This window comes from Ahaetulla prasina, chromosome 4 (genome assembly GCF_028640845.1).
Source record: "Ahaetulla prasina isolate Xishuangbanna chromosome 4, ASM2864084v1, whole genome shotgun sequence".
In the NCBI taxonomy this organism is placed as follows: Eukaryota; Metazoa; Chordata; class Lepidosauria; order Squamata; family Colubridae; genus Ahaetulla; species Ahaetulla prasina.
This window is the reverse complement of record NC_080542.1, coordinates 122071423-122090177: the sequence shown is the minus strand read 5'-3', so window position 1 is coordinate 122090177 and position 18755 is coordinate 122071423. Positions and strand designations below refer to the sequence as shown.

The following is an 18755-nucleotide window of genomic DNA, read 5'->3' as shown; positions in this document are numbered from 1 at the left end:
AATGTACCCGGGAATCTATAGTTACCAATTTCCTGATTGTGTGGTATTCCTCAAAATCTTTCAATGGCAAATTGGTAGTCTATAAGAGTCCTGAAAGAAGCTGGGTATCCTGAATCCTAAATGAAATGAATATTGTATTTTTTTCGATTTTATTGTTATCTGCCCAGAAGGTTTGGCTATCTGAAAGCTTATGAAAAATTAATTTGACCAGATAAATACAGCATTAAAAATATCTACATTGCCCAATTCTTGCGGGCTTAAAGTAGCTACTTCTGGCAGCCGAATGTAATTTTTTTTGAGTTCCCTGAGTTCTACTGGAGCAGATATGTACCACAGTTCTAGTGATCTATGAAAGCCTCTCTACATTAGCCTTATTGTAGTGCTTTATTTAAACATAAAATTGATGTATGTGCTAATGAGCAGCAGATGGTGCCTCTGGGTGGCTAAGGGTTTTAATGAAGGTTTTTAGTCCTTGACACTGCTAGCAATAATGGGCAAATGAGGTTCACATATGCCAACAATAAAACTCCACAGAGGTCAATGGATTTCATCTGTTTAAAACAGTAGAAAAGTTTTTCGAAAGGAAGGAAGGAAGGAAAGAAGGAAGGAAGGAAGGTCTAAGAATGCTTTTGTGCAATGTAACTTTACAATTTCAACGTTAGAGAAGGACTAAATGAGTGGTAGTTATGACCAGTCCCCAGAGTTCCAGCTGCTGCAACATCCACCTGGTCACAACAGCCTCATTTCTATCTTTCTCTGCCACTCCCCACAAATAAAGTGAATGGGGAAAAGTAATAATAATAATAATAATAATAATAATAATAATAATAATAATAATAATAATAATAATAATAATAATAATAATAATAATAATAATAATAATAATTTAATTTGTATACCGCCCTTCTCCCGAAGGACTCAGGGCGGTGAACAGGCAAGTAAAATACAAACACAGACAGATACAATATTAAAAACAGCCCTTAAAAAACTTATTCAATTTGTCGAAAAAATTTAAAATACAAATTACACCCATAAAATTACAGAAATTTAAAACCCAATTAAATTAAATTAAAATTTTAAAATCAAGCCAGTCCAGCCATACGAAATAAATAGGTTTTAAGTTCGCGGTGAAAGGTCCTAAGGTCAGGCAATTGTCGGAGTACAGGAAGAAGCTCGTTCCACAGGGTAGGAGCCCCCACAGAGAAGGCCCTCCCCCTGGGGGCCGCCAGTCGACACTGTTTGGCTGGCGGCACCCTAAGGAGTCCCTCTCTATGGGAATGCACTTGTCGCTGGGAGATAGAAGATGGCAGTAGTCGGTCCCGTAAGTAACCCAGTCCTAAGCCATGGAGCGCTTTGAAGGTGGTAACCAATACCTTGAAGCGCACCCGGAAGACAACAGGTAGCCAGTGCAGTCTGCGCAGGATCGGTGTTACATGGGAGCTCCGACCCGCTCCCTCAATATCCCACGCAGCTGCATTCTGGACTAGCTGGAGTCTCCAAGTGCTCTTCAAGGGGAGCCCCATGTAACCCATGTTGCATGTTGTAACCCATGTTGCAACATGTAAACCATGTTGCCCCCCCGTCAACACCGTCTGTGTCCGGTCAGAGAGGTAGGAGGAGAACCACCGATAAACGGTGCCTCCCACTCCCAACCCCTCCAGCCGGTGCAGCAGGATACCATGGTCGATGGTATCAAAAGCCGCTGAGAGGTCTAATAGGACCAGGGCAGAGGAATAACCCTTGTCCCTGGCTCTCCAGAGATCATCCACCAACGCGACCAAAGCCGTCTCTGTACTGTAACCGGGCCGAAAGCCGGACTGGAATGGGTCTAAATAGACAGTTTCATCCAGGTACTGGGGTAGCTGACATGCTACCGCACTCTCTACAACCTTTGCCATGAAGCGAAGATTGGAGACTGGACGGTAATTCCCTAAAACAGCTGGGTCCAGGGAAGGCTTCTTGAGGAGAGGTCTCACCACTGCCTCTTTCAAGGCAGCGGGAAAGACCCCCTCCCACAAAGAAGCATTTGTAATCCCCCGGAGCCAGCCTCGTGTCACCTCCTGCGTGGCCAGCACCAGCCAGGAGGGGCACGGATCCAGTAAACATGGGGTGGCATTCAACCTACCCAGCAACCTGTCCATGTCCTCGGGAGTCACAGGGTCAAAATTATCCCAAACCACCTCAACAAGACGGGTCTCGGAACTCTCGCCTGGATCTACCCAATTTTGATCCAATCCGTCCCGAAGCTGAATGATTTTATCGTATAGATAACCGTTAAACTCCTTGGCACGCCCTTGTAAGGGGTCCTCCTGTTGAAGGAGAGAGCGGGTCACCCGAAACAGGGTGGCCGGGCGGTTATCTGCCAACGCCATGAGGGAGGAAACATAAGAACGTTTTGCATCCCTCAATGCCACTAGGTAGGTCCTGCTATAGGACCTAACTAGTGTCCGGTCAGCCTCAGAGCGGCTGGATCTCCAGGCACTCTCTAGGCGTCTTTTCCAACGTTTCATCTCCCTCAGCTCCTCGGAGAACCAAGGAGCTGGTTGAGACTGACGCCGGGTCAGAGGCCGCAAAGGCACGACACGGTCCAAAGCTCCAGCCGCGGCCTGTTCCCAGGCCGCAACTAGTTCTTCAGTCGTGTCGTGGGCCAGATTCTCGGGAAACGGCCCAAGCTCCGTCAGGAACCTCACTGGGTCCATCAGGTGCCTGGGACGGAACCAACGCATTCCGTCTCCCTGTGGTGGTGGGTAGCGGTCAGAAAGTACAGGCGAAGGAGAAAATGATCTGACCATGACAAAGGTTCAACAACTAAATCATTTAAAATCAGATCATTTAACCACTGGCCAGAGATAAAAATCTCTGTAGGCGGAAAGTAGGAAAGGTCATGTGAGGTTCTCACTTAATGATCTATACGGTCCTTGCTTAATGATGGTAACTGGGAGCTATCATCCCTAAGTAATACTTTGCATTACTTAGCAGTGGTCCTGGTCCTAATTGCTTGGTTACTTGTATAATGAAATGTGATTATCTATGTAGCAGTAGTATATTTTAAAGTTTAGTATGTCAAAAAATTTAAAGGATATCCTTGACTCTTACCGAATATGTCAAAATAGGATATTTTGACTCTTACCGAGTATGTCAAAAAATTTAAAGGATATCCTTGACTCTTACCGAATATATTTATATATATATTTATATATATATTTGTTTTTTATATTTGTTTATATATTTGTTTATATTTATATATATATTTGTTTTATATATTTGTTTTTGTTATTTGTTATATATATATTTGAATATATTTATATATATATTTGTTTTCTGAGGTTTTCACGGGTGTTTGTATGTAGGTCTTTGGTTATTCGGGTTTTCTCCCGCGTAAACCGCTATCTGCACGCACTCTCACACCACCACCCAGCACAGATCAACTCCGTAGCCAAGACACTCATCTCTAGAACAAAACACTTAGCTGATGAACAACACCTAAAAACCGAACTACACACTCTCACAAACGTACTAACTTCCAATGGATTCCAGAGAAATAAGATTACCAAACTAATCCAAAAAGAACCCCCCACTAAAACCCAAGACAGAGAACAAGAAAACGGCACAGCCCTCCTCCCATATATTCTGTCCCACAGACAGAATCAGCAAGATCCTCCACAAACACAACATCAAGACAGCATTCTGCACAAACCAAAAAATATCCACCATCCTAAGAAACCCCAAAGACAAAATTGAGTTAGAAAATCAAGGAGTATATGAAATCCCATACACCGCCTGCCCCACCACATACATCGGACAAACCAACAGAAGAATAAGTGCACGCATTGAAGAACACAAGAACTCAGTTAAAAAAGAGGAACCAACTTCTTCCCTGGTCCAACACCTTAAAGCCACAGGACACGATATTGACTTTAAAAAGACCAGAACTATCGCCAAAACTGAACACTTTAACAACAGAATAATCAGAGAAGCCATCGAGATAGAAAAACGCCCACACAGCATGAACAAACGAGATGATACCTCCCGCCTACCAGCCATTTGGAAAGCCATCCTTATTGACAAACGAGTCCCTAACACGAGGAATGACACCAGACCCACACTCACGAGGTCCACACAGGATGTCATCACCACACATCCACCCAGAAAGCAGACCCAAACCCACACTGATCAGGAAGCACGACCAAGGACCAGAAGCCAGACCGCAGCTGCAACATTAGCCATTTCAAACCCCTCCAAACCATACATGCAGCAGGCTGACACCCACTATGAAGATGTAGCACGACCACAACCACGAAGCCAAACAACAGCAATGCAACTCACCAGCTCAAATCCCCCTGCAACTCAGACTAATCTGAGCACAACCAAGCCCCCACCCAAACAGGACACACCCCCAGCCTATCAGAGCACAAAAAAACCCCATCCAATCAGAGCACAGCCAAGCTCCCACCCAATCAGTTCAAACCCCCACTAGCAGTTAAAAAGGAAGAAACAGCTGCAATCACACATTGCTCCCAGAAGCACGAAGCTGAAGCCTGAAGATGACGAATGAGACTTCGTCGAAACGTCGCCAAGACACTTCCAATTTTACGCGGGAGAAAACCCGAATAACCAAAGACCTACATACAAACACCCGCGAAAACCTCAGAAAACAAATATATATATATGTGTGTGTGTGTGTGTGTGTGTGTGTGTGTGTGTATGTTCAATAATGAATTATTTAAGGAGTAACATCTGGAAACCTGAAAGTTGTGTATAATAAAACATTTTAGGCTATATGGCAAATGGTTGTGAGACTGCGGTAAACAAAACCATAATCAGATCCAACTGTGATGTATCCTCATAATAAAAATACAAAACAAATGAAATCAGTAAATTGGGGAATTATCATGGTATTTGTGCTTTTTTATATGATTCTGCTCACTTGGATTTAGCTGATATAGATATAACTACAAATACTTTGAAAAATTATTAACCGTACAAACTAGTTTGTGTCCTTGCAGGAATATGCTCAGTGATATTTTCATGTATCTCATGGGGCTGGAGCCTGACAATATAAATCTAAATCTGGAGAAACCACATCTATTGAATTCAGTGGTCCAGGCGACTAACCATCAGATGGTAGCCTAAGTTTCAATAAAATCAACGTACATGATTAAGCCCTCAAATTTAATTAATCGTATGTGATCACTAAGACATGACAACAACCTGATGCAAATAATTAATCATCAAATCATCATAGCTAGAATATGTCTGGAGTCACAAATAAGGACAGTATTATCTCTTTATATATACAGTAAAGGGTTCAACTACAACTTCACACCCTGCACATTTTTAAAAAGCTATCATTCATGAACATAAGTTCTTCTAATGTTGATGGTTTTCCATTAATTCTCTAAAAAATTTAACTTGCTATAATTAATAACATTTTGATGTTGTCTTACATTTGTTCCAGCTGCCATGGGATTTCCAAGGTCACAAATCACTGTTCTCGTTTCATTCTCCATCTTATAATCACAGCTCAGCACACGTAGTGCCTGTAACCAAAGAACACCAACATGGAGGTAAAAGGTCAATCCAGAATGTATCCTGTAGGAAAAATGAATGGCCTTCAGATAGCAAGATTACTGCTGATTTCAAACACCTGCACAGAAGTCTAAAAATTCATTAATGAATGATAAAGTTGCCATTCAAAAAACAACAAACTACAGATTTGCACAAATGTAACAGTGCTGAAGAATATGTTTATTCTTAATTGCAGTTCCCCCAGAAGCACGAAACTGAAGCCTGAAGATAACGAATGAGACTTCGTCGAAACGTCGCCAAGACACTTCCAATTTTACGCGGGAGAAAACCCGAATAACCAAAGACTTACATACAAACACCCGCGAAAACCTCAGAAAACAAATATATATATATATATATATCAAGTACACTAGGTTGGAAAGTGAAATTAATAAAGCTATTTTGCCCTAATATTCCAATAGGAGAATTGGAATTCAGGATACGATATATTTTTCCTGATTTCCATAGTTCAAATTTTTGTAGTTATATTTATTTGGAAAACTATTTTATCATAGAAACAAAAGCAAACTGCCATAAAACAACATAAAATTAAATACAAAAATCTTATAAAATTTAAAAAGCAAAATTGCTGTAATCTTTAAAATGATACATATATGAAGATATAAACTGGATGAGAAATTTGTTCAGCTTTTGTTTGCAGTAGTGGAAACTTGCTTTAGTAACATTTTCTGGACCTAGACATGAATTTAAAATATATTAATATACACACATAATGTATATTATAGGAAAAATGCTTGCAAAAATATGTGATAAGAGAAAGTACACATAAAAATATTTCTATTAGGATAAAAAGGCTTAAAATGTACATTTGTTTTTATCTGAACCTAATATAGGAAATGGTCTGAAGAAATTAAAGTTGGAAAAATGGCCCATGCCTATACATAAATAGAGCAACTCAAATTTAATACACATAAACTTACTATATTGAGGTATACCTCTAGAGCTAAATTTATTGTAAATGACTCGTATCATAACATCTACACAATCACCGGGTAATCAGGGCCACACATGATTTATGTTTAGCTTAAATACTGAAAAAAATCCCAAATAACTTCATCTGTTGATGACTTTTCCTTGCTAGAAAATACAGTGTGTACTTTTTGTGTATTCTTTGATCTTCTTTATATCTTTGAATCATCTATTTGAATGAACATAATGAAGCAAGAGATGGTCAGCAGGAGAAGTATAAAAAAGTTGTAAGACATTAGAAATTACATAAAACATCCTTCAATGAAATAAAAACATGTCTTTTCTCTTTTTTCTTTAACACAATTCACTGGAGAAATAACATTTAAAAATGTATACAAAATGCCTTTAAAAATCATAATGTGTTTGGAATGACTGCTATGCATGTTACTAAGTAAAGTATTTTTTGCAATCTGATGCCTTCCAGATGTATTTGTATCACTGCCATCATTTACAAATGTTACAGCCAGTAGAGTAAGCTAATTAGTCCAGATGTGAGGTGGGGAATGCTAGATACCAAAAAAGGTATCCGTGTATCTGTCCTGAAATACTATGCTGAAAACTACAGTTCTATATAACCTGATCTAAAATTGTAGCTTATAATTAGATACTCCAGAGTAAACCTATGATATCAATACTGATGCTGTTTTAAAGAAATCATTAATAAACTGAGAAGGATCTACAGCATTCTTAAAAATAACCACTTGATAATGGCAGCTTTGGAAGCCATACTAGGCCGGAAGCTTCCCTGCTGCCACTTTCCCATGGGTGGAAAAGTAGGAGGGGGGATTTTTAAAAACCCTCCAATTAGCTAGAAGACAATTCTGGTGGCCAAGGATGAAAGCCGATAATAATAATAATAATAATAATAATAATAATAATAATAATAATAATAATAATTATTATTATTATTATTATTATTATTATTATTATTATTATTATTATTATTATTATTATTAAATTTTTATACCGCCCTTCTCCCGAAGGACTCAGGGCGGTAACAGGCAGATAAAATAATACAATATATTACAATAAAAACACTCTTTAAAAAACTTATTCAATGGCCTAAAATTTAAAATACAATACAAAATATAAAATAAACCCCAATAAAATCCATATTTAAAAAACCCTATTTAAGCCAGTCCTGCTCAAAAGAATAGATATGTCTTCAGCTCACGGCGAAAGGTCCGTAGGTCAGGAAGTTGTCGAAGTCCTGGGGGAAGCTCATTCCAGAGGGTAAGTGCCTCCACAGAGAAGGCTCTCCCCCTGGGGGTCGCCAGCCTACACTGTTTGGCTGACGGCACCCTGAGAAGACCGCCTCTATGGGAGCGTACCGGCCGGTGGGAGGCATGTGGTAACAGAAGGCGGTCCCAAAGATATCCCGGTCCTATGCCATGGAGCGCTTTAAAGGTGGTAACCAGCACCTTGAAGTGCACTCGGAAAACCACAGGTAGCCAGTGCATCCGGCGCAGGATCGGTGTTATATCTATATATCTATATCTATATATCTCTATCACCCGCGTGGCTGCATTCTGAACCAACTGAAGTCTCCGGGTGCACCTCAAGGGGAGCCCCATGTAGAGAGCATTGTAGTAGTCCAGGCAAGAGGTGACGAGGGCATGAGTGACCGTGCATAAGGCATCCCGGTTTAGAAAGGGGCGCAACTGGCGGACCAGGCGGACCTGGTAAAAAGCTCTCCTGGAGACGGTCGCCAAGTGATCTTCAAAGGACAACCGTCCATCCAGGAGAACACTCAGATTGCGCACCCTCTCCATTGGGGCCAATGATTCGCCCCCAACAGTCAGCCGCAGTTGCAGCTGACTGTACCGGGATGCCGGCATCCACAGCCACTCAGTCTTGGAGGGGTTGAGCTTGAACCTGTTTCTCCCCATCCAGACCCGTACGGCCTCCAAACACCGAGACAACACTTCAACAACTTCATTGGGGTGGTCAGGGGTGGAAATGTACAGCTGGGTGTCATCCGCGTATAGTTGATAACTCACCCCAAAACCACTGATAACCTCACCCAGCGGCTTCATGTAGATGTTGAACAGAAGAAGCGAGAGAACCGACCCCTGTGGCACTCCACAAAGGAGGCGCCTCGAGGTCGATCTCTGCCCCCCTGCCAACACCATCTGCGATCGGTCGGAGAGATAGGATGAGAACCACCGAAACACGGTGCCTCCCATTCCCAATCCCCCCAACCGCCGCAGTAGGATACCATGGTTGATGGTATCAAAAGCCGCTGAGAGATCTAGGAGAACCAGGGCAGAGGAATAACCCCTGTCCCGGGCCCTCCAGAGGTCATCCACCAATGCGACCAAAGCTGTCTCCGTGCTGTACCAGGGTCGGAAGCCGGACTGGAACGGGTCTAGATAGACAGATTCATCCAGGTACCGGGGTAACTGATGTGCCACCACACTCTCAACAACCTTCGCCACAAAGCGAAGGTTGGAGACTGGACGGTAGTCCAGCTGGGTCCAGGGAGGGCTTCTTGAGGAGGGGCCTCACTGCCTCTTTCAAGGCGGTGGGAACAACACCCTCCCTCAGAGAAGCGTTGACAATCCCCTGGAGCCAGCCTCGTGTAACTTCCCGGGTGGCCAGCACCAACCAGGAGGGACACGGGTCCAATAAACATGTGGTGCCATTCAGCCGCCCCAGCAACCAGCAATATAGAGGACTATGTTAAAAGCTGCCCCACCATGAAGTCCAGACCAGGGAAGCCCCTGGGGCTTCTACAGACCATGGTTGAACCCACGAAGCCCTGGGAGGAGATTGCTATGGATTTCATAGTTGAGCTCCCTGACAGTGGAGGGAACAGGGTGATTTGGACGGTCATTGATTTATTTTCCAAACAAGCACATTTCACTGCCTGCAGCAGGCTACCCTTGGCCACCTCAAATGCCTACAGCCGAGCTCCATCCCCCTTGTTGTGACTCCAGCCCCCAAACCTGGCCCCATGCCCGAAAGTGACTCCGAAAGTGAGGGGGAAGGGCTGGTAAGGCTTACCTCAGGAGCACCAATTCCTTTGGCTCGGCTCCAGGAGCCAGAACCAGACCAGTCAGAGGACGTAATGAGGCCGTCATCCCCTGATTCCTCCCTTCCCCAGGCTACGCCTTCAGACCCAGCTGATAATAATAATAATCAAGCTTGGCTTGATCCGCGCTTCAGAAGATTAGAGAGGCAGCATCATCAAAAGGAAGGGTGGGGCATGAGCCCCACCCCACAGGATATATAAGGAGCTTTGGGACTGCTCTCACTCCACGGGAAGCAAAAGTTTAACTGAACCATTTCAAAAAGAGCTGAAAGTCTAGCTATGTGAGTTATTTTTTTGAACTTTGGCAGGCAGCTGCGATTTCTCTGCCAGGACTGATAAGAGCCATGAATCCACTGGCTGAAGGCCAGCTCGTGGGTCTGAAGTGGGGAAGGAGACAGAACATCCCTGTGCAACCAGCTCCACCCTGCTTCAGAGCAACATTTGATGGCACATCTGCCAAACTGGCTTACTTCCTCGGCAGAGTCTGGGCTCATATAGATCAATATGGAAATCAATACGAATCAGAGTGGGAGTTGATATCAGCAATTTCTGATGGGATGAATGAAGGACAGGCTTCTGAATGGATAGCCCAGCTGCACAATGAAGGCATTGCAAAATTGAATGACATGACAGGGTTTGTTACACTGCTCCGGGCCAGATCTGAAGACCCGGATCATATCAACAACAGTGAAGCCACCATTAAAGCAAGGTAATTGACCCTTAAAAGACTTTGTGTGGGACTTTAGGTGGGTTGTAGGGAACCTGGAGCATTAGCCAAACCGTATACTCCTGCACTATTTCAAAGAAGCCATTAATCCAGAAGTCAGAAAAGCCTGTGGGATCCGAGGGGTGCCTGAGCGGCTACGTGACTGGTACATGACTGGTACAGCTATGTGACTGGTACACCACTGGACAGAGAAATTCACCCCCACCACCAAACCCCAGCCAAAAAGCCTCCTCGGAAAGTGTTAGCCAGACGGGCCCTCCCAAGGCCTGCAGAAGTCTCTCCCCTTCAACCAACAGGATTGATTAAATGCTATTGGTGTAGAAAATTGGGACATCAAGCTTCTGAGTGCCTGGCCCCTGCTCCAGTTCCACAACAGTGTCCATCCATGGCTACCTGAGGAAAAAGGGCTCCATGGAAGGGCCCAGACACCAGTCGATTTGCCAGACAAACCGTAGAGGTGCCCCTCCCCACTCAATAGAGCGAGGAACCTCCATCTGATGAAGCCCCTCCCAACAAGGCTAGCAGAGAGGATGACCCAATGGTGAATATACCCATCCCCTCCCTTTTCTATCAAAGTGAAGCTAGTGGTGCCAGAGATGGGGGAGCAAAGAGAATTACCAATCATAATAGATACAGGCTGTACCAGATGTCTAATTGGGATTCCAACTGTGAAGCAATTGAGGATCAAAACAAGAGCCTTAAAGCACCCAATTAAATTTCACCAGGTGGATGGGACGTTAATTAGGGTGGTCCCAGCCACCCAGATTACAGAACTGATTGGGCTAGAAATTGGGAGACATCATGAACTTATATGATTTATAATAATTCCAAAGATGTCAGAATCTATCATACTAGGTCTGGCTTGGCTGAATAAATGGGCCCCCACTATTAAGTGGGAAGATAAGTACCGGAAAATCATATTGGATATCAGCCCCTTGCCCCCTGTCCCTCCTCCCGCGGAATGGCCAACCCATGAAGGCCAGCAAGCAGAGACAGAAACCTCTGGATCAGACAGACCGCCAGGCGAACCCCAGATTCCTAAAGCATACACAGACTTGGCAGAAGCATTTAGTGAGATGGAATGTAATATCCTCTTGGGCGTGGCCATGACCGTGGTGGGGTGAGGACCTTTCCTTCACTTCACAGGGCTTATTAATGAATATTTACGAAGATTTACGTGTTTGGAATGCACCGATACGGATGAAAGTTAATAAATCCTGAAGTGAAAGTGTTAACAGCCCAGCAGACTGAATTTAAAACTGGTAGGTCATCTGAAACTGTTTGAATTATGGAGTTTTTACAGCGTGGGGGTGACGAACCGGCCGGCAGACACGATTGAGTTTGGAATAAATTGCTGTCTTTTGCTTTCGCTATTACAAACATCGTGTTCTGTGTTTTACTGCTGAGGTCAAGATGTGAATATTAAAGACTGAATTTGCTAATGAGAAGAGTTTAATTGAAGATTAAATTGATCTTTTGTGTGGGAAAACTTGACCGGAGCAGCAGGATTTTACTGGGCATTGTCTTCCAACGGACTTTTTTTTTTTTAAGAGGAAATTAACAGCTTGTTTATGCACTTTTATCATCACAGATAACAAAGGAAAAGAACTTTTCTCCGAAGTTTAAGTTGGAATGAAGCAGTAAATTTTTTTTTTCTTTTTCCTTTGCTGATGTGGAGAAAAAATGGCGCTGATTATTGTTTGAAAGCTGAGAAGTTATCTGTGCTTTCTGTGGAGTGACTATGAATCACAAGCTGTTGAGAGATAAACTTTCGAGTGCAAAATAAGCCGCTTCGGCTTCAATTAAAAATTGCTGTCCCTTGATCTTCATTAAGACCCTCTGCAAAAGTGGTTTGAAATACTAGTTTGAAAACTTTTTAAAATGACTCAACAACCTTCAGAAATGCAGCAAGTTGCTGCGGCTTTAAACAAAATTGGGGGGAAAAAAGCAGGATTATCGGAGCGTATGGATAATTTGACATTGGAAATGAAAAAAATGAAACAAGAAATGAATGAAAATTTTGCAAAGCAAACAGTGGAAATGACAATTATTAAAGATAAACTTGAGCAGATTCATGTACATGAGGCAAAAGTGGATCGGCAAATTGGTGAAATATTTTACAAAAATGAGCAGCAAGACAAGAGAATTTGTCTCCTGGAAGAAGAAATGAGAAAATATAATTTGGTTATCCGAGGAATCCAAGAAGAAAAGGCAGAGAATTTGAAACAGCGGGTTTTAAAATGGATTAATGATCTTGACATGCAAATTACGTTTACAATAACAGATCTGGCAAGTGTTTTTAGAATTGGATATAGAAGGCAAAATGGTTCCAACAGGAATGTACTTGTCAGGTTTGCAAATCTTGGTGATAAGCTGGAAGTTATGGCCAAGGTGAGAGAGATGGGAGATGCTTTGAAGTTTGAAGGGAAGACTATTCAAGTCTTCCCGGATATATCAAGAGAAGAAAGGGCATGGAGATTTTTTAAAAAATCAATTACAAAGGTTTTGAGAGATAACGGAATTAAATATAATTGGAGGCCACCACAACAATTGAAATTTTTTTATAAAGGAAGGATGCGTACAATTACCCCGGACATAGATGCAATACTATATTTACAGGAGCTTGGACTAATCAAGGAGGAGGATTTAACAGAGATAAAAGATCAAATGCTTAAGATGGGTGGAATACATGTGGAAACATCAACTCCAGAAGAAGAAAAAGGGGCTATTGGGGGGCAAGACCCTAAAGGGTTAAAGAGGAAGGAAATTTCACCTGTGTTGGTCGAACAGAAGAAAAGTCGTGAGGATACAGCAGGAGAAGAAGCAGATAAGAGTCTTGGAAAATACGAAGCTGAATGCGGGAGAGAACTACCACTTTCTTTTTTCTTGAGTGATGAATTTAAATAGATAGCCCGAAAGAAGTGACCCGGACATTGGCACGTCCCCTGTCCCCCATTCTCTTTATAGAGGCGAAACCGATGAGGATGTGGGGGAAGAAGATTGTTTATTTTTTATTGTTTGTTTTGTCTTTTGTCCTTTTTTGGTTTTTTTATTGCTTTTCTTATGTTAAATGTTTGTTATATGGGAGTTTAATGTTGGGTTTTGGGCACAGAAAGGAAGAGGCGGGGCTAGGATTGAAAAATTTACAGTTTAAATGGGAGTCATAAAAATAATGTCATGGAATGTGAAGGGTACAGGGAATCAGATTAAAAGAAGAAGATTGGAATTTAAGATTAAAAGAGATTTACCAGATATTTTATTTTTACAAGAAACCCATCAGAAATCTGAAGATTCAAATAGAATGTATATAAAAGGTATGCAAATATATGAAAAAGCATTTGTAACTTCAAAAGCTAGAGGAGTTGCAACACTGATATCAGATAGGGTGTATTTTGAAAAACATCAGGTAATTTTGGATGAAGATGGAAGATATGTAATAATTGTTGGAAATCTTAATGAGGAGAAAGTGACACTTGTTAATTTATATTTACGAATGAAAACAAAGATAGTTTCTTGAAAAAATAACAAAAATTTTGGAGAATGAAAGTGTAGGGAAAGTAATTGTGGCTGGGGATTTTAACTTAATCAGAGATAAAATAGATAGTACTAACCCCACTCGTTGTGGAGGAGCAAATAAAATGGGGATTTTAAATAAGTGGATGCTCCGAAACGGTGTAGTGGATGTGGAGAGAGGTTAAAGGAATTGAAAGAGTATACACTTTTTCTCTAAGATATATAATACATATTCTAGAATTGATTATATTTTTCTTTCTAAAGATTTGTTGAACAATGTGGATAAGGTAGATGTGGAATTTAAAGATTCTGATCATGCAGAAGTTATGTTGGATTTAGATTTTAATTTCGAGAAAAAAAGAAGTTATTGGAGATATGAGGAGAAATTGTATAAAAATGAAGAGGATAAAAAATGGATACTTAAAAAATTGGAGGAAAGTTGGAGATTAAATGATAACGGGGAGGTTAAATTTGAAATTGTTTGGGATACGATGAAAGCGGTGTTTAGAGGGGAGAGTATTAAATTATCAAGTAGGAAATATAAAAATTATAAAATTAAAATGGAAAGAGATAAAAACCGGATTAAAGAATTGGAAAATCAATTTTTGCTTACTAAAGAAAAAATTTTTTTTCAGGAGCTTAATATGTTAAGAAATAAAATGATAGAAGAGGATACAGAGTTAGTAAAAAGAAATTTGAGATACTTAAATAGGAATTTTTTTGAATTTAGTAATAGAAATTCTAAATTATTGGCAAAGATGGCGAAAAATAAAAGAGAGAAGAGAGAAATTGGAGCGTTGATAGATGATAAAGGTATAAGATGTTATAAAAAATTAGAGAAATGTGAAGTGGTTAGAAATTTTTTTCAGAATTTATATTCAAAAAAACCAGTTAATCGGGGAAAATTGCAAAGCTATTTAGAAAAGTATATGGTGAAAATTGATCAAACATATAAGGAATTGATGGAAGAAGATATTACACAAGATGAGATTAATGGAATAATACAAAAACTAAAATTAGGGAAAGCTCCAGGTGAGGATGGATTACCTGCTGAGTTTTATAAAGAATTTAAAGAATTAATAATACCAAGATTGCAAAAATTATTTAATGGAATTTTACAAGGTGGAGAAGTTCCATTGTCATGGAATAGAACGGTGATTTCTATAATTCCTAAACCGGATAAAGATTTGGAAAAGATTGAGTCCTATCGACCTATTTCATTAATAAATCAAGATGCAAAGATATTTACTGCTATTATAGCTAATAGATTAAGTAGATTTATAGATAAATATATAAGTTATAATCAAGTGGGTTTTGTGAAAGGTAGATATATGAGTGATATTGTTAGAAGAGTATTAAATATTATAGATGTAGCTGAATATAATGGTGATAAGATAAGTATATTATCATTAGATATTTTTAAAGCTTTTGATTCTGTTCAATGGGAAACTATTAAAGTAATTATTGATGTATTAGGTTTTGGTAGTAAGTTTATACATGTTATTTCAAAACTATATCAAAAAAGCAGTGCAAGAGTGAAAGTAAATGGAATGTTAACAGAAGAGATTAAGTTGGAAGCGGGTACAAGACAAGGATGTCCTTTATCTCCAATTTTATTTATATTAGTTATGGAAATTTTGACTAAAATGATAGAAAAAGATGAAGAATTAGAAGGGTACAAGGGATACAAGATAAATTTGTATGCCGATGATACTCTGATAATTTTGAAAGATACAGAGAAAGACTTAAAAAAAATATATAAACACTTGAATGAATTTGAGAAAATGACGGGATTGAAAGTAAATTGGTCAAAGTCAGAATTATTGATGGATAGTAATGGTAATGAGTCTGAGAATATGCAAGAGCAATTTGGGATAAGGATTAAAATACATTGAAATATTTGGGTATAGTGCTTTCACTTAAGGTTAAAGAATTGAAAAACTTAATTATGATGTGGTGATTAACGAAATTGAGAAGAAGATAGATAAATATAAAATTTTAAAGTTGTCTTGGTTTGGTAGAATTGCAATGTGTAAGATGATGTTGCTGCCCAAGTTCAACTTTTTATTCGAGATGCTACCACTAAATTTGACAGAGAAAGATATTGAAGGATATCAGAAAAATTGGACAAATTTTGCAATGGTGGAAAAGACCTAGATTAGTGAAGAAAATGTGGTATCAAAATCAAAAGGAAGGTGGATTAGGAATCCCCAAATTATTTAATTATTACTGTGCATATGGTATCCGGATAGTGGTAAAAATACTTAAAGGTGAAGATAACTATTGGAGAGATTTAGAGTTAAGGGATATAGAGAAATTTGGATCAAGGTGGTTTTTAGATAAAGCAAATTTAAAATGTGTAAGTAGAAGTTATTGGTTAAAGGGATTAAGTAAAATGTGGAACAAATTTGTTAAAATTTTAATTCGGATATAATCTTTTGGGAAGACAATTGGAAATTGGCGATTAAAAATAATATAAGACGAATGAAGTGATTAAAGAGGAAAATATAGAAACTATTATAGATTGGTTAAAAGTTTTAGAAAATGAAAGGAGGAATAAAGAAATTATTGAAAAATTAGGGTTAAGTTGGTTTGAAAAATACAGATAGAAAATGGACAAAAAACTAAGGAAAATTATTCGATAAATAGATGTGAAACTGAATTTGAATATTTAGTATCTCGGATTATGAAAGATGAAATTGGGCTAAAGGGACTCGTTAGTAGGGTTTATAAGATTATAAATTCTGATGAAAAATTACAAAGAGTGATGAGGACAAATTGGGAAAAAGATCTTAATATTGAAATACCAGAGTCAGATTGTAATGTGAATTGGAAGAGTAGAATTATCAGATCTTTATCTATAAGGATTAAAGAGCACAATTACAAAGTTGTTTCGAAAGGGTATTTGACTCCAGTTAGATTGTCACAAATGGATAAAAAATTAGTAAAAATGTTGGAGATGTGAGATGGAATTGGGGACTTATGAACATATGTGGTATAATTGTGATAAGGTTAAAAGTTTTGGCAACAATTGGAGAAAATGATATTTGAAATGATGGGGAAAGTAATAATATTGAGAGTGGATACTATATTATTGTTGGTAATTAAGGAAATAGAATTAACAAAATATGAAAAAGAATTGATTAGAATTATGATTATAATAGGTAGAATTATAATAGCTAGATATTGGAAACTAGATGTGATTTTTAGAATAGAAGAGTGGAATTCTGAAATGTGGAAATTAGCTTTAAATGATAAAATGACATGTGATATTAAAATTAGAAGTGGTGTGTATAAAGAAGATATTTTCTGGAAGATTTGGAAACCATTCGTGGACTATGTGCTTGGAAAATTGGACGCCTCGGTACCTATACCTCGAGAACGTGGATTTTGGCAATCATGAGGACATATCCGAAGACCCAAATCTTCCTTTTTTATGTATAGTACAAGGGTGGAATAATGTATTTTTTTCCCCAGTTTGTAATGTTAGAAAAAAGTAATTAAAAAAAAAAAAGGAATGTAATATCCTCCCCCTTCATCAGCCCACAGACTGTGCCATCGAGTTAGAGCCGGGAGTCAAGTTACCTAAATCTAGGATGTACTCCATGACGCCTGCTGAAATGACTGAGTTGAAGAGGTACACCAACCAGCCAGAGGGTTCATCGAGCCTGCAAAATCCAGGGTGGCCACCCCCATATTGTTTAAAGAGAAGAAAGATGGGACTCTAAGATTATGTGTTGATTTTCAGAACATTAATGGCATTTGCATACAAAACACCTACCCCGTACACCTAATGAAGGATTTGCTGAACCATCTGGTGAAAGGCCAGATTTTCACCAAGCTAGATCTAAGGGAAGCCTACTACCGGGTTTGCATACGAGAGGGAGATGACTGGAAAACTGCTTTTAACTGCCCTCTGGACAGTTTCCAATTCCGGGTCATGCTGTTTGGACTCCAAGGAGCCCCAGCAGTCTTCATGAAGCTGATCAATGAAATTCTGCATGACCACCTATATAAGGGGGTTCTTGTCTAATTGAACGATATTCTTATATTTAGCGAAAATATGGAAGACCATATCAAGTTAGTCAGGCAAGTGCTGAAAAAAACTCCTGGCAGCCAAACTTTACACAAAGCTGTCAAAATGCGAGTTCCATAAGGAGTCCTTGGACTACCTGGGCTACAGGGTGTCAAACTAAGGAATCAAAATGGACCCAGGGAAGGTGAAGGTGGTGCTAGACAGGCAACCCCCACGAACACGTAAGCAGCTTGAAAGTTTCCTGAGGTTTGCAAATTTTTACAGGCAGTTCATTCCTTCCTTCGCCAAGGTTGCTCTCCCCTTGATGGACTTGCTAAAAACCGGTCCATCTCCTGGTAAGCCAAAAACTAGCTAACCCCTAGCTTGGACAATGGTGTTGTGTCTTGTCCACTCTCACTGCAGCCGGGGTCTGCTTATCTGCTCCCGAACACGGAGGAATGTATGCCTCCCGGCCCCAGTCCTGGCTCCATGCCCAGACAAGCTGCAGAGGAGGGGGCACCTCCCGGTCCCAGCCCTGGCTCCATGCCCAAGCAGGCTGCAGAGGAGGGAGCATCCCCCGGCCCCAGCCCTGGCTCCATGCCCAGGCAAACGGAGCAGCTAGACCCTCCCCCTCCTCCACAGCATGTGAGCCTGAGGAAAGTTTACTTCCAACAGCTGATTGGAGTGACCCTCGCATCAGAAGATTGGATAGGCGGAGGCAACAGAAGGAAGGGAGGGGCAGGCCTTAATGAGTGCTGAGTCATGGAGCCACACCCCATGGCCTATATAAAGGATCTGCTTTCTGGCAGTCTCTGAGTCAGGCAAAAGTCGAACTTATCTTGCTGAAGTCACTTACTGGTCTCCTGCCTGCTCTGAGGACTTTGCTAGGACTTTGGGCAGAGCTGCAG

At 40.2% G+C, this 18755-nt stretch overlaps 1 protein-coding gene across 3 annotated transcripts in view; it reads right to left on the bottom strand.

Annotated features, from left to right (window-relative positions):
* The window catches only part of ITGA8 (integrin subunit alpha 8), a 173433-nt gene that overhangs the window by 43241 nt on the left and 111437 nt on the right, over positions 1 to 18755 (bottom strand). For all 3 annotated transcript variants that reach the window (XM_058179912.1, XM_058179911.1, XM_058179910.1), the window contains exon 21: positions 5448 to 5540. In XM_058179912.1, coding sequence (XP_058035895.1) covers positions 5448 to 5540 — 93 coding nt within the window. The remainder of the gene's footprint in view (positions 1 to 5447; positions 5541 to 18755) is intronic.